This window comes from Erpetoichthys calabaricus, chromosome 1 (genome assembly GCF_900747795.2).
Source record: "Erpetoichthys calabaricus chromosome 1, fErpCal1.3, whole genome shotgun sequence".
In the NCBI taxonomy this organism is placed as follows: Eukaryota; Metazoa; Chordata; class Cladistia; order Polypteriformes; family Polypteridae; genus Erpetoichthys; species Erpetoichthys calabaricus.
In genome coordinates, this window is record NC_041394.2 from 189,297,502 (window position 1) to 189,313,629 (window position 16,128).

Genomic DNA, 16,128 nt, shown 5'->3' on the forward strand with positions numbered 1-16,128 from the left:
CCATATTTTTTTATTAAATTGTGTACAAGCTTCTGCCAGTACAATCATGCTTTAATTCCATCAAGCTGATCATTCTTAAAATGGATCCACTTTAAAGCAGTCTGCTATAACACTTCATCAGCCATCTCATAAAATCAAAATTTGGTGCAGATGGTGGTAACAGGCAGATGGTCATTACTGTTCATGGCCTACAACATGATAATATCAAGGTCCTTTTCATTAACATGGTAATATGAAAAGTATTTTAAATGTATCAGTTTAAAACAGGAAACAATGTACTGCAAATTATTTTAGTACAGAGTAAATTACTATGAAATACAAGCAAATAACTAACCTGTTCTGATCCATGAGAATCTCAGCAAGTGTGTCGTGTTAAGCTCCGGATAGTGAAAAGCTGAAATAAAAAAAAATTCATACTTAATACAGAGTACACAAAATTTTAAACATTTCAATTTTTTTTAAATATTTCATATTAAGAGGTGCCCTGAGATTAAATTGTACTGGAATCCACTGTAGATCTTATATTTCTTTCATAAAAGGTTGGGGGGGGAGGGGTTCCCACATTTTTAAATCTAAGTTAGCACATCCAAAAGGAGAAGCTGGGTTTAAAAAAATTGCAGCATGCGGAGAACAGAAACAAAATGAGAAGTAAATTCCTTAACTAATAAGATGTATTTCCAGGTTTAAAAGTTCTGGTTTCAGAAAACGTGACATTCTTGTATTGAATATACCATATCTTTATGCCAACATAAAAAAACTGGAAAGAAAAATTAGATATAATTCATTTTTTATCACAGATCTGTTTTCTGATCAAAGCAAGTGGTACATTTGGAGTATTCATGTAATGACAGGCCATGTAAATGAGGCTGCTGAGCCAATTGGACTATTCTTACGGGATGTCACAGCCAAGTAGCCACACCCACACATTAAACGTGACATCATGGTGACCAAAATTCAAAATGACAAAATAATGAATTCATCACCACATGATAGCCAAATTACAAAAATAATAACTATTTTTATATAATAAAATATTACAATTATTGTTTCAACTGCAATACTGCCTACTTGATAAAAAAGTTGCCAAAGTGTTTGGGTAGTCCAGAGATTGCTTGTAATAAAACCAGTGAACAGTCTATGCAGTTGGCCACTCACATTAAAGGCCTGCTGTATCACATTGTCCTACTGAGGTTGAGAGAATGCACTGATACAGCACACTGCTGCACCCACCTCATGATGAACCCATCCTACCTTCATAATAAATTTATTAAAAGACACACTTTTGCAATTTGTTATATATTGTTTTATATCCTTCATTTGGTATATTCACCTATGCATATTGATATGGACACCACACTGCTGGAAATTCATGACAGTACAGTAATCCCTCGCTATATCACGCTTCGCCTTTCGCGGCTTCACTCCATCGCGGATTTTATATCTAAGCATATTTAAATATATATCGCGGATTTTTCGCTGCTTCACGGGTTTCTGCGGACAATGGGTCTTTTAATTTCTGGTACATGCTTCCTCAGTTGGTTTGCCCAGTTGATTTCATACAAGGGACGCTATTGGCAGATGGCTGAGAAGCTACCCAACTTACATTTCTCTTTCTCTTGCGCTGACTTTCTCTGATCCTGACGTAGGGGGATTGAGCAGGGGGGCTGTTCGCACACCTAGACGATACGGACGCTCGTGTAAAAATGCTGAAAGATTATCTTCACGTTGCTATCTTTTGTGCAGCTGCTTCCTGAAATGACATGCTGCACGGTGCTTCGCATACTTAAAAGCTCGAAGGGCACGTATTGATTTTTGCTTGCTTGTTTTTCTCTGTCTCTCTCTCTCTTTCTGTGCTCTTGACGGAGGGGGTGTGAGCTGCCGCCTTCAACAGCTTTGTGCCGCGGTGCTTCGCATACTTAAAAGCCAAACAGCCCTATTGATTTTCCTCTGCCTTTATGACAGTCTCTGCTCCTGACTCCTTTGAAGAGGAAGATATGCTGGCATTCTTTTAATTGTGAGACGGAACTGTCATCTCTGTCTTGTCATGGAGCACAGTTTAAACTTTTGAAAAAGAGACAAATGTTTGTTTGCAGTGTTTGAATAACGTTCCTGTCTCTCTATAACCTCCTGTGTTTCTGCGCAAATCTGTGACCCAAGCATGACAATATAAAAATAACCATATAAACATATGGTTTCTACTTTGCGGATTTTCTTATTTCGCGGGTGGCTCTGGAACGCAACCCCTGCGATGGAGGAGGGATTACTGTATTGCTGTCTTCACTGTACTATAAGTATGATTCCATTTTCTTAGTGATATAACCAAAAATAAATTCACAAGCCACATCCTTAACCTTAACCCTACAGTCTTGTATACCAAATATTTCAGTTAAGTAATTTCAAACATATACAGAAATCTCCACTAGAGACTTACGTTCAGCAATCTGTAGTACAGGATATCCCAGGTAGAAGCTAAACTCCACCATACTTAAATTTCTCAGTAAGTTGCTCACACGTGAGCCATTCAAAAATCCAAATGTATCTCGAATGGCAAAGGCAATGTCAACAGGGCGTCTTTGCAGATTTTCCAAATATGATGCATTCATTGTTATATTTAATACCTACAATGATGAACAAAATATAGATAAACAAAATAATAAACACACTAGTAAATATTAGCAAAAAATACTTCATAACATAATAAGTATATCCTTCTTGTTAGAAGACTATGACGGCTGTAAAGTGGTTAGTGCTGCTACTTATGTAATCCAGCATGCTGTATTCTCCCTTTGGCTGTGTCTTGTTTCCTCCAGGTAGTCTACTTTATGTAATCCCAAAGACATACATGTTATGGAAACTAGCATATGACTGGCTGGGGAAATTGCCGATTCAATTAGATACTTACGAAAAACCCATGTGCTACAGCCAATATCGAGATGTTCAGCTCTGTTATTTAACTTTAAACAACTACTTCTGAACATTAAATAAATCCACAGAATTTCCAGCACTGTTTCTTATGAGTGAGAGGAAATTGGGGCAAGGATCAAAGAGTAAGAGTTTAGAACAGGTAGGGTTAGTGCTGCTGTTTGCAAATGGTTTGGTTTTTCTCAGGATGACAGACAGATAACTACACTAACAAGTAACTCACATTACACTAGAATTCAAGAGCACAGACAGTGTAAATCCTCATCTATCATTTAACACTGTCTCCATTACTAAAACATTACAAGCAGAAAAAACATAGCAGTCCTTGCAGTTTTCTTTTGTGTGAATTATTCAACATTTGTGCTTTCTGCTCTTAGAATACATTATGATACATTCAAATATAACTCAATACCATGTTAAAATACTGAGATAAAAACATTGCTACACCATATAAATAGAAGTCCCCTAATGGGAATTAACTGTTTAGATAATTTCCGAAGTGTTACACAAGCTACACCTCAAAAACTCACATTCAGTTGTTTTCACCTTTGTAACACAGTGTGCTACATTGAAGTAGAGTATAACTCAAAATTCTTTAGTTTCATTGAGGGGTAAACACTGCTAAAGTACATGAAGAGTAGTTTCACAACAGAACTTTACCGTGTAGATCGTTTCTTATACAGTATATTTGCATGCCATATGAATTCAGCTTCCTAATTAATTTCATGGATATGTTAAATATGTTATATATGTTAAAGTGCTGTGTCTGTAAGCTCCCCTTAGCAACTCCTGTGAGCTTGTTTCATCGCTGACTTCTCCACATATCCTCACCTTTATCTGTCAGCTCACAGGCACCTGAGGAGCATATCCCTCTCAGTTCTGGACCCAGAGGTGCTACACTACATTACCTTGGTGATAATCTGAGTCAGGTAAAATTATTGGAGGAAATCACACATACAAATATATTATTTTGTGAGTGGAGGTTAGTCATAGTGTAATAACATATCAATTAATGAAATATAAATCTGTGTGATTTTATAATGCCAGATTTTAATAGGGATATATAGTGTTACTTCACTGTTTGTTCAGACAGCTGGGTAGTTGAAACGGCTCCGTGTCCAACAAAATATCACCACCCACCTCAGAATTTTAAGATTCTTTCTTGGTATCAGCCATGTAAACTACCTATTTATACCATAGAGAAATAAAGATTCAAGAGGCTAGCTGAATGAAAAATACAAGTTACAAAAGCAGTACATACTATGTTGATAAATGTTCTAAAATAGATGTCCACATACATTGTAGACTGTTACAGACAAGAAAAAGTACAGATATGCAAAAACATAATTTGGAAGAATTACTAATGATGTTAACCATAAAACAGTGCTTGTATAATGTTCCTATGTTCATTTATTATGATCCGTGATGTAGGAAGAAAAGGTGGGTAGGTTTGTTAAGAATTACCGTTAAGACAACACATGTAACAGGGATGCGGAAATTCAGCTGCACATCCCCAATTCTACCTACATTTCTGGAGAAATTGGCTAAACTTCAGCTCATACCAATATCAGCCTGTACTGCATTTGATCACAAAGGTGTAAATCAGAGTTGAGCTGACATATTTGTAGAGACAAAGAGGTGCCCAAATTGACATTAATCTAAGGCTTTTAACCAAGAACTGAACCTACCTGTGTGTGACCGATTAAATAATGCACCTAAAAGCTGGACCTGGTTCTGCAACTGAAAGTAACCTTGATTTAATCACCTGAGGTTGCACCAGTGATATTTTCATAACGAAAACGAGAACTAGAACTAAAAATAGTGTTTTCATTTTACAAGAACAAGAACTGAAATTAAGGCAGAGAAACTAAAACTAAATAAAAATAAAAAATAGTGATATGTGAACAAACTAAAACAGAGAACGAAAATTGAGTAAAAACAAAAAAAACAGCAATAGCATTTTCGTTCAGTTCAGTCGCCCTGAGTGTTCAATTATGTTGCACTGTTTACTATGCAGTGATCTTGTACGTTGGGCTTACTATAGTCACGTGGTGCAACTTCCGTAAAGGACCGTTGTTTGTTTTGTTGAGTGCATTTGGCTCGTCGGGTTGAAGCAGTAAGCCCTTGTGTTTGAAGATGGTGAGTTTTGCACAGATGTTTGCGGGTAGAAAGCGAGAAAGTAACGTGTGGAAATATTTTAATTACAGCGCAGATGAAAATAAAAGCAAATGTAGCGTGCAAAAAGAAGAAAAGAGTCTCAGAGTTTCAGTGCAGGACCAACTGGATCAGTACTTAGTGGAAGTCCAGCACTTCTCTGGCACCAGGACTGCACTTCAGTACAGGGATGTGTGATCAGGGGAGGCATGAAAAGTAAAAAAAACTAATAATGATAACATCAAATATTTTTTTCCACTGGTCTGTGCTATAAATTTGTTTTCTGTATGATTCCAGTAAAACGTCAAGCAAAATGACACCTTTTATTGGCTAACTAAAAAGATTACAATATGCAAGCTTTCGTGGCAACTCAGGCCCCTTCTTCAGGCAAGCTAGTACTGTATGATTCCAAAAATTTTGATCATTTTTATAGTCAAAATTGCTGAATTTGCGCATTTCCTGATCACATACAAGGGATAAACGCAAGGTGCGGTAGCGATGAGCTGAGCCTCACTTCGGACTGCGCTATCCCTCACACACTGTGTTGATGCAAGGAACTGGCGCATGCCTATTGCTGCCTCTCTGTGTGTCTCCAATATAATGTTTGCAGACACGTTTATTATATACCCTGACTTTCCACAATCTGGCTAATATCTTTACTGAATGTGTGTGACATATTTAGTCTTGTTGATTGAACATAAAACCACAGTGAAAAGTCACAACGTAAGGCAGTACCGTGCCACACTGGAGGGGGCAGATGTGAACCCAACAGGTGCTTGTTGCTGCTGTTCTTCTACACTGAGGCACTACGCACCTATAAGTTAGCAATATTAGAAAGTCAAGTGCACTGCAGCGGTCCGTTTATTTTTATCTTTTCTTCCAATTGACTGCCAAAATGGAAGATTAAGACTTTTAAAAATAATGGAAAATAAAGAGGACTTTTACAAGAAAGTGACAGTGATTTTCGTGGAGAAGGATAGGCATATGGACTTCATTTACAAATAAAGGTAAGACCATAAATGGTTTTCAATTTTATAAAAAATGGGATCAAACTAAGAAAAAAATCCAATATTTAAAATCTAAATTTTGACCTTAAATAAAATATTTGTTTGTTTATCTTGCTATCCTTATGTTGAACAGTCTGCATTAAAATTGATTAAAGCATCAGAATTAAAAGATTTTAAAAAAAACCAAAATATTTCAATTAAGGTCAAAATTGAAATCCGTTTTTTTTGTTCACCACTCTATACTTTCATTTGTATTGAATGAGTATAAACTGTGAAATTGCAACGGCAAATTTAGAACACATGGAGGGTACAGAGCAAATGCACTCTCTCCGCTCTCTCTCTCCGCTATAAATGTAACGTTCTTTCTTAGCCAAATGTGTACCTTACCTATGTGCGTGTAAAGAATGCTTATGAGATATGAAACATAACCAGTAATCAATGTGCATACTGCCAATTGAATACTGAAAAAGACATGGGTTCATATATTTGTAAATCTGATTCTGAAGGAGTCAGTGCATCACGAACCTCACTGCCCGTCACTGCTTCAGTACTGGCAGCAGAAATCGTCAAAATACAGTCTTGCTGGTGACCCTCATAGTGTCGAGTACCTGGTCTGTGCACCTGCATTACAGGCGGTCGTCAAGTAAATATTTTCACCGTGTGGCTATCTGTGCAATGGATGTCATTGCAACATTAACAAATCTCTCGAAATGCATGCTTGTTTAAAGCTTAAAAGCAACGTGCTTGCACAGACTGGTTTCTTGGGTTGAAACATTTGATCTTGCTGACTATACTCATTAGGCCACTTAATCTGTTTGGTCATTGATAGTCAAGCTGTGTTTAACGGCATTATGAACTGTGAGTGTATTTTGTTGACTGAAACATAACTTGCATTGAAATATGTGTAGGCCAGCATTTGTGGTCTTGCAACAGAAAAAAAACTAAAATTGTACTAATATTATATAAAAAGGCCAGAACTAAATAGAATAAAAACTAAACTTTTAAACACAGAACTAAATAAAAATAAAAATTGTTGACTCCACTGAAAACTAGAGCAAAATAAAAGTAAAAATTAATTTTATAAAGTAAAATAAAAACTAAAACTACAATTAATATCAGAACTGAAATATCACTGGGTTATACCTTCCTTTAAAACTAGCTGCATTCTCCTCTTCTTACTCTCTGAATCCTCTTCTTTCTCTCTATTTCTGAAACATGCTCTCTCTGAAACCTAAAACCTGATGAGCCACTCTCTCTTTGGACAGCTGAAAGCTAACAAACTCTTCTCTTTGTGGACCTCAATGCTAACAGCCACTCAGTCAAGCCAAGGTCTGTTCCAGTCACTGAACCCAGTCAGAGAAGACTAATAAGCAGCCATTAACTCTTGTGCCTGAAAAAGTAATGTTTTGCCCTATGAAGTTGCAGAGGAAACAGCAAACAGCCTAACCGAAAAAAAGCACAGTAGCCCACAAACAAAGGATTACATCTGTCCTGACTTGGCAAGAAATAGATAACTAATTTTGTTGCAGGCAAAAAGCAAAAAAAAAAAACTCAGACAAAAAGCACAAATCAAAGTCAAATAACAGGCAATACGTCAAAAGTCAGGCAAGAAAAAAAGAGAAACACACAATATGTCAAAATGAAAATATGGATTTTTACCTGAGAAAAAAATGCTAACCTTTTATGTAGTCTGCTGAATAAAACAAGGTGATGACCCTGGAGACCATGCTCCCAGAAATAATGGCTGTGACCCTGACAACCATACATAATATGGCTTCTCTAGCTACAAAATGTCAATATTCAGCCTAAACAAAGACAACATCAAAAAGCAAAAGAGTGCGCTCCAATGCAAGAAGAATCCTCCACTTGAACCCAGAGAAAAAACAACAGAAAGAACACCACACAGCATTGGACATCACCTTCATAGACTTGGTATTATAAAACTATCTGTGCCAATACAAATTACAGCTATAAACAACCAGTAAACAGACAGCCTCTTCTGTGTTATATGTTTGTCTGTCTCATCTGTCATGCACCCTTGTCTTCTATGTCAATATACATGCAGTTATCATATTTCTATAATCCTTGTGTTTATCAATAAATTGCATTATTCAGTTTCTTAAAATGAGTGTGCTACAGTTACCTTGATATAAGTGTAATGGCTAGAGACTCCTACAGAGAAATGTAAGGTAAATAAAGAGGGAGCCTTACCAAATTATTTAATTAACACTGCAAAGTGGTGGCAGGGGAAAGTGTAATTAGGCTGCAATAGATGGTGGTCTGTAGGATGACGTTGGAGATCAAGAAGAGGAGGAGAATGAGGGCAGAGCCAAGGATCAAATGGTGGAAGTTGAAAAAGAAAGACTGCATGGTTGAGTTCAGGGAGGAGGTAACACAGGCACTGGGTGGCACTGAAGAGTTACCAGACAGCTGGGCAACTACAGCAGAAGTAGTAAGGGTGACAGCAAGAAGAGTGCTTGGCGTGACATCTGGACAGAGGAAGGAGGAAAAGGAAACCTGGCAGTGGAATGGGGAAGTACAGGAGAGTATACAGAGAAAGAGAATGGCGAAGAAGAAGTGGGATAGTCAGAGAGATGCAGAAAGTAGACAAGAGTACAAGGAGATAAGGCATAAGGTGAAGAGAGAGGTGAAGAAGGCTAAAGAAAATGCATATGATGAATTGTATGAGAGGCTGGACACTAAAGAGGGAGAAAAGGACCTGTACCAATTGGTTAGACAGAGGGACTGAGCTGGGAAAGATGTGCAGCAGGTTAGGGTGATAAAGGATAAAGATGGAAATTTACTCACAACAGAGGAGAGTGTATTGAGCAGATGGAAATAATACTTTGAGAAGCTGATGAATGAACAGAATGAGAGAGAGAGAAGGTTAGATGATGTGGAGATAGTGAATCAGGAAGTGTAACGGATTAGCAAGGAGAAGAGAGTGAGAAAATGTCTGAGGAGTGGAGAAGAAGTGTACTGGTACCGATTTTTAAGAATAAAGGGGATGTGCAGAGCTGTAGTAACTACAGGGGGATAAAACTGATGAGCCACAGAATGAAGTTATGGGAAAGAGTAGTGGAAACTAGGTTAAGAAGGGAGTTGATGATTAGTGAGCAGCAGTATGGTTTCATGCCAAGAAAGAGCACCACAGATGCAATGTTTGCTCTGAGGGTGTTGATGGAGAAGTACAGAGAAGGCCAGAAAGAGTTGCATTGCATTGAGGAAGTCGAGAGTGGCAGAGAAGTACATAAGAGTTGTACAGGATATATACAAGGGAAGTGTGAAAGTGGTGAGGTCTGTGGTAGGAGTGACGGATGCATTCAGTGTGGAGGTGGGATTACATCAGAGATCAGCTCTGAGCCCTCTCTTATTTGCAATGGTGATGGACAGGTTGACAGACGAGATTAGACAGGAGTCTCCATGGACTATAATGCTTCCTGATGACACTGTGATCTGTAGCGAGAGTAGGGAGCAGGTTGAGTAGACCGTGGAGAGGTGAAGATATGCTCTATAGGGGAGAGGAATGAAAGTCAGTAGGAACAACACAAAATACATGTGTGTGAATGAGAGGGAGGTCAGTGAGATGGTGAGGATGAAGGGAGTAGAGTTGGCGAAAGTGGATGAGTTTAAATGCTTGGAATCACCAGTACAGAGTAACGGGGACTGTGGAAGAGAAGTGAAAAAGAAAGTGCAGGGAGGGTGGAATGGGTGGAGAAGAGTGTCAGGAGTAATTTGTGACAGATGGTTATCAGCAAGAGTGAAAGGGAAGGTCTACAAAACAGTAATGAGACCAGCTATGCTATATGGGTTAGAGATGGTGGCACTGACCAGAAAGCAGGACACAGAGCTGGAGGTGGCAGAGTTAAAGATATTAAGATTTATATTGATGGACAGGATTAGAAATGAGTACATTATAGGGTCGGCTCAGGTTGGATGGTTCGGAGACAGAGAGACGAGATTGCATTGGTTTGGACATGTGCAGAGGAGAGATGCTGGGTATATCGGGAAAAGGATGCTAAGGATAGAGTTGCCAGGCAAGAGGTAAAGAAGAAGGCCTAAGAGAAGTTTTATGGGTGTGCCCAGTGCCCAGTAATTTCTCCAGCCCTTTGAAGTTTTTTTTTTGTTTTTACTGTCCTCCTAGCCATTTGACATTTCTTTATTCTTTTTAACTTAGTATTACCTAATTTTATTTTTATTTATTTATTTTTTCTTTCTTCATCTTGTAAAGCACTTGCAACTACATAATTTGTATGAAAACATGCTATATAAATACATATTGTTGATGTAGTGAGAGAGAAAATGCAGGTGATGGGTGTAACAGAGCAAGGAAGATATGGAAAAGGATGATTCACTGTGGCAACCCCTAACAGAAGCACCCAAAAGAAGAAGAAGAAGAAAATAAAAACAATGCAGCATAACATTTAAACTTTAAAAGCTCCAGATGAAAACACTTAATTTAAAGTCTTACCTGCACAGTGAACTCATCAGTATCTTGGACTCGCCGTCTCACTTCTGAAAAAGCCATAGTTAGTCCCTTTTCAATCCGCTGGCTGAAGTTACAGAATCGAACATCTACGTAGGTTGGGACAAACTGTAGCACTGTAATGAGAAACCAACAAGCTGCATAAGGAAATGCTTTACGTGTTGCTATTTCATTTGAGAAATCAGGCAGGAACTGTCATAAAAGGAATACTCTGCCTAAAAATGACAAAGGTGCTTTTTCCAGAAATGGTTTATTTAACAATATTTTAACAAACATACATCTTTTTGGCTCTTGTGACAAACTGCATAATTGACCTATGAATGTCATACATGTTTTGATACTGTTTGTTTTTGTTCAGCATTGGCTCCCATTGAAGTCAATTGTATCAGGAACTTTGCTATCTCCATTCTCTACAAAAACACAAAACGTTTTTCTTGTTCATCACTACAAACAAAATGGGGTAAGTAAGAAATAAAAAAAATAGAATTTTTGGTGGAGTGTACCTTTCAGGCTAAGGAATGAATCAACATAAGTAGTCCCAAGAGAATATTTGATCACATACTAAGCTACAGGTTAAATAAACGGAGTTGTAGTAAGCTTTCTTTAACAAATAAATTTGGCATATGTAGCTAAACATACTGCATTATGGCGATATTTGGTAAAAAACTAAATGTACCTGCCACACAGGTACATTTTAGCACATACACATGGTAAGCTGCAAAACAATCATGTTATTTCTAAGACTTAACTTGGTTAATTTTGAACAACTTTGCCCATTCCTGCCACAATACAAATGCCTTAACAGAATATGGGTATAAACAAAACCTCAGGACCCGTGTTTTCTAAGTATGGTTTGTTTATATATCTTTGCTTCTTTCCTCTGACATAGTCAAGTACTGCTTCCTGAATTTAGCCTGTAAATGAACTCCCTTTTTGGTTAAAAATATTAATGTTAAAAAAATAAAGATCATTATGTAAGATAAGGTAAAAACTTAATCTTTCATATCATTTGCTGTCATTTATTCCTGGAGTTACATCATCGTTTTAGCATTGATGAATATCCAAATAAAATATTGTGACCATAAACAACAAAATTAACTTTTCTTTTTGAAAAGTAATTAACTGCAAATACTGTAAAAATAGTTTGAGTGTTACCTAGTGTGGGAGATGGCCGGTCGTTCATCCCGGCCAATACCCCCAGGCCACTAGATGGAGCCCTCCCTGTAGCATGGAAGTGCCCCAAAGACCAGCAGGAAATCATGGACAATGGAGTTTTTATTCCCAACCCTGCTGGACACCGTGGGGCCCACCAGAGGACGCTGCAGGGAGGCTCAAGGATTTACAGTGGTGTGAAAACTATTTGCCCCCTTCCTGATTTCTTATTCTTTTGCATGTTTGTCACACAAAATGTTTCTGATCATCAAACACATTTAACCATTAGTCAAATATAACACAAGTAAACACAAAATGCAGTTTTTAAATGATGGTGTTTATTATTTAGGGAGAAAAAAAAACCAAACCTACATGGCCCTGTGTGAAAAAGTAATTGCCCCCTTGTTAAAAAATAACCTAACTGTGGTGTATCATACCTGAGTTCAATTTCCGTAGCCACCCCCAGGCCTGATTACTGCCACACCTGTTTCAATCAAGAAATCACTTAAATAGGAGCTGCCTGACACAGAGAAGTAGACCAAAAGCACCTCAAAAGCTAGACATCATGCCAAGATCCAAAGAAATTCAGGAACAAATGAGAACAGAAGTAATTGAGATCTATCAGTCTGGTAAAGGTTATATAGCCATTTCTAAAGCTTTGGGACTCCAGCGAACCACAGTGAGAGCCATTATCCACAAATGGCAAAAACATGGAACAGTGGTGAACCTTCCCAGGAGTGGCCGGCCGACCAAAATTACCCCAAGAGCGCAGAGACGACTCATCCGAGAGGTCACAAAAGACCCCAGGACAACGTCTAAAGAACTGCAGGCCTCACTTGCCTCAATTAAGGTCAGTGTTCACGACTCCACCATAAGAAAGAGACTGGGCAAAAACGGCCTGCATGGCAGATTTCCAAGACGCAAACCACTGTTAAGCAAAAAGAACATTAGGGCTCGTCTCAATTTTGCTAAGAAACATCTCAATGATTGCCAAGACTTTTGGGAAAATACCTTGTGGACTGATGAGTCAAAAGTTGAACTTTTTGGAAGGCAAATGTCCCGTTACATCTGGCGTAAAAGGAACACAGCATTTCAGAAAAAGAACATCATACCAACAGTAAAATATGGTGGTGGTAGTGTGATGGTCTGGGGTTGTTTTGCTGCTTCAGGACCTGGAAGGCTTGCTGTGATAGATAGAACCATGAATTCTACTGTCTACCAAAAAATCCTGAAGGAGAATGTCCGGCCATCTGTTCGTCAACTCAAGCTGAAGCGATCTTGGGTGCTGCAACAGGACAATGACCCAAAACACACCAGCAAATCCACCTCTGAATGGCTGAAGAAAAACAAAATGAAGACTTTGGAGTGGCCTAGTCAAAGTCCTGACCTGAATCCAATTGAGATGCTATGGCATGACCTTAAAAAGGCGGTTCATGTTAGAAAACCCTCAAATAAAGCTGAATTACAACAATTTTGCAAAGATGAGTGGGCCAAAATTCATCCAGAGCGCTGTAAAAGACTCATTGCAAGTTATCGCAAACGCTTGATTGCAGTTATTGCTGCTAAGGGTGGCCCAACCAGTTATTAGGTTCAGGGGGCAATTACTTTTTCACACAGGGCCATGTAGGTTTGGATTTTTTTTTCTCCCTAAATAATAAAAACCACCATTTACAAACTGTATTTTGTGTTTACTTGTGTTATATTTGACTAATGGTTAAATGTGTTTGATGATCAGAAACATTTTGTGTGACAAACATGCAAAAGAATAAGAAATCAGGAAGGGGGCAAATAGTTTTTCACACCACTGTATACGTGCCCTATAACCCGGAAGTACGTCCTGATCACATGACCAGAAGGAACGACGTGCTTCTGGGATGAAGAAAAAGACTTTTAATCTGACCTGGAAGTGATAACAAGTCATGGACTGCAGGGTTGGAACCACTTCCGGGTCAGGGACTATAAAGGACTGTGGGAAACCCCAGACGAGTGAGCTGAGCTGGGTGGAAGGGTGGCAACGCATCTGGGAGTGGAGGATTGTATTGATTGTTTATTTGATTATTGATTTATTATATGAGTATAGTGGAGTGGAGTGTGCTTGGTGCACATAATTATTATAAAATAAAGTCATATTGGGCTTTTATCTGCTGTCTGACGTCTGATCTGAGGGTTCAAGGGGTCAACAGTGCCTCTATCTTTCACAATAGATATTTAAAATATTTTGTACACATTGTTTTCATGATATTGTCAGTAATGCACCCTCATAGAATAGCCACTAATGCAATTCTGAAAGCACTGAGCTTACAAAGTGAGACTAACCACATTGTTGAAAATCAGACCTACTACTGCTTTTTATGAATATGCGTACAACAACTGTATCCTGAATAAGGCCTACAGTTCTCTTTAAAAAATTGTTGCTTACACAACTTCATGCCTTAGGAGTTTTTTCTGTGCAAAATCAACCATTGCCTTGAAAAAAAAACAACTACAAAACACAGACAAGATGTTTGCTTAATAGGTTTTACACTATAATGAATACAGAAACATAAAGACAACTTAAATTATACAGTTCACTTAGTTCAAGAGTTTAGCCTCCGAATAACTGAATGGTTGCAATAAAATGCTGCAGTCATTGGTTCTACCCATAAAGCAAACTAATTTACCCTGATGTAGGGGGTCAGCTGCTTAAGTAACATCTGCCGAGGCTGAGATGTCCAGAACTACATTCCAAAATTTAAGGCTATATTGTTTGCCACAATTGAGTCAGAAGTGTAGTTTGTTTCTAGTCAGAACAGAAGCCTCTGACTCCAAAGTATGCAAATCATCAAAAGATTAAATAAAAACTCAGTTTACTCTGAAATGTAGTGGTGCATAGGGACATTTTACAAATTAAGGGTTATAGCTGTTTTTGAAAAAGTTAATATGGTGAAAGCAAGAACATTACAGTCATCCCTCACCTATCGCGGGGGTTACGTTCCAGAGCCCCCGCGATAGGTGTAAATCCGCGAAGTAGCGACCTATATTTATTTTATTATTTATACATATTTTAAGGCTTTATAAACCCTTCCCACACTCTTATAAACCTTTCTCACTCTCTTGTTAACATTTCCCACACTCTTATAAACACTTCCTATGCTCTTAAACACTTTCTACATTCTTAAACACCGCAGACCAACACTGCACACTGCACACAGCGATCAGACGTCGATGTGTCTGCACTCGCTTTGTGAAGGGGGGCAGCTGAACTCACGCTGAGCAGAAATGGACTTTGTGCTGCTTCTGCCAAAATGCCTGCTTGTCGCTCTGCGCTTTCAGAAGGAGGAGGAGGAGTGGGGGTGTGTGAGGGCTGAACGCACGTTCGCTCAAACCCCCCTCCCCGGAGGCGCAGTACGCTCTTGCCACTTCGCATTGTCAAGGGGGTGGGGAGCTGAATGAACGCTAAGGAGAAGTGGACTTTGTGCTGCTTGTCGCTCTGTGTGTCAATAATTTAAAAGCCTATACAGCACCTATTTTCCTGTCTCACTGTCTTGTCTTGCGTGAAGTTAAAATGTTTTATAATAGTGAGATGTTACTCATATCCTTAGCCCGACATCCACATATCATATGTGATAACAAAGTGTGTTTTATAAGTTTACATGTGTTTTAACACTAGAATTACCAGAGCCTACGAAAAAACTCGTATATCCGGCCCACCTTAAATCGCTTCTTAAATCCGTTCACACCTCTCCGCCAGCATCCTTTGTCCTCTAAATGTGCTGATAAAAGACAAGCTGCCAGCAGCCGGCTATTCCATCCCCCCACCGACTTAGAACATGAGCGAAGTTTTCCCAGCTCACGCCTTGATTGATTATGTGAGAGTGAAGTGGAGTTTTACAGTGGAAATAACAGATCATTATTCTAAAGTAATCTGTGTAAACACATTGTTAAAACAGAAACTTTTTCATATTTTAGTAATAAATGTTACAAAATGTAGTAGGCATAAACTATAGAATATATAAAGCCCGAGTTCCAAAGATCAAATAAACACTTTCACAAAAGCTTCAAAAATGATTCAACAACTTCTGTGGCGTAGCGCGTTAAGATTTGCCTCTTAGCGCAGAGCAGCTTTTCCTTGCCTCACAGACCTGAGTTCGATTCCCCGCTGGGGATGAAGTGTTGCTTTTTTTTTCTTTTCTTTTAAACCTCAAACGGACATAAAATTTATACATTGGTATGCACTGTCAGTTACTGAGATCGTTATATTTTCATGTGGGATGCTCCTTTTCAAATATTTTTTTAACAATTGAGACTGCAATTAACAGGAACAACTGTCCTTATAACTTATTTTTAAGATCCATAACACACAGACAGACAGAGCACTGCGTAATAGGGAGACAGACAGGCAGAGAAGTCACTAGATATAGAAATAAA

At 38.4% G+C, this 16,128-nt stretch overlaps 1 protein-coding gene across 2 annotated transcripts in view; it reads right to left on the reverse strand.

Moving 5' to 3' along the window:
• LOC114658262 (UPF0606 protein KIAA1549-like) overlaps nt 1-16,128 on the reverse strand; it is a 244,856-nt gene that overhangs the window by 95,429 nt on the left and 133,299 nt on the right. For both annotated transcript variants that reach the window (XM_051935299.1, XM_028810434.2), the window contains exons 5-7: nt 10,555-10,685; nt 2,432-2,618; nt 335-394 (exon numbers count right to left, since the gene is read on the reverse strand). In XM_051935299.1, coding sequence (XP_051791259.1) covers nt 335-394; nt 2,432-2,618; nt 10,555-10,685 — 378 coding nt within the window. The remainder of the gene's footprint in view (nt 1-334; nt 395-2,431; nt 2,619-10,554; nt 10,686-16,128) is intronic.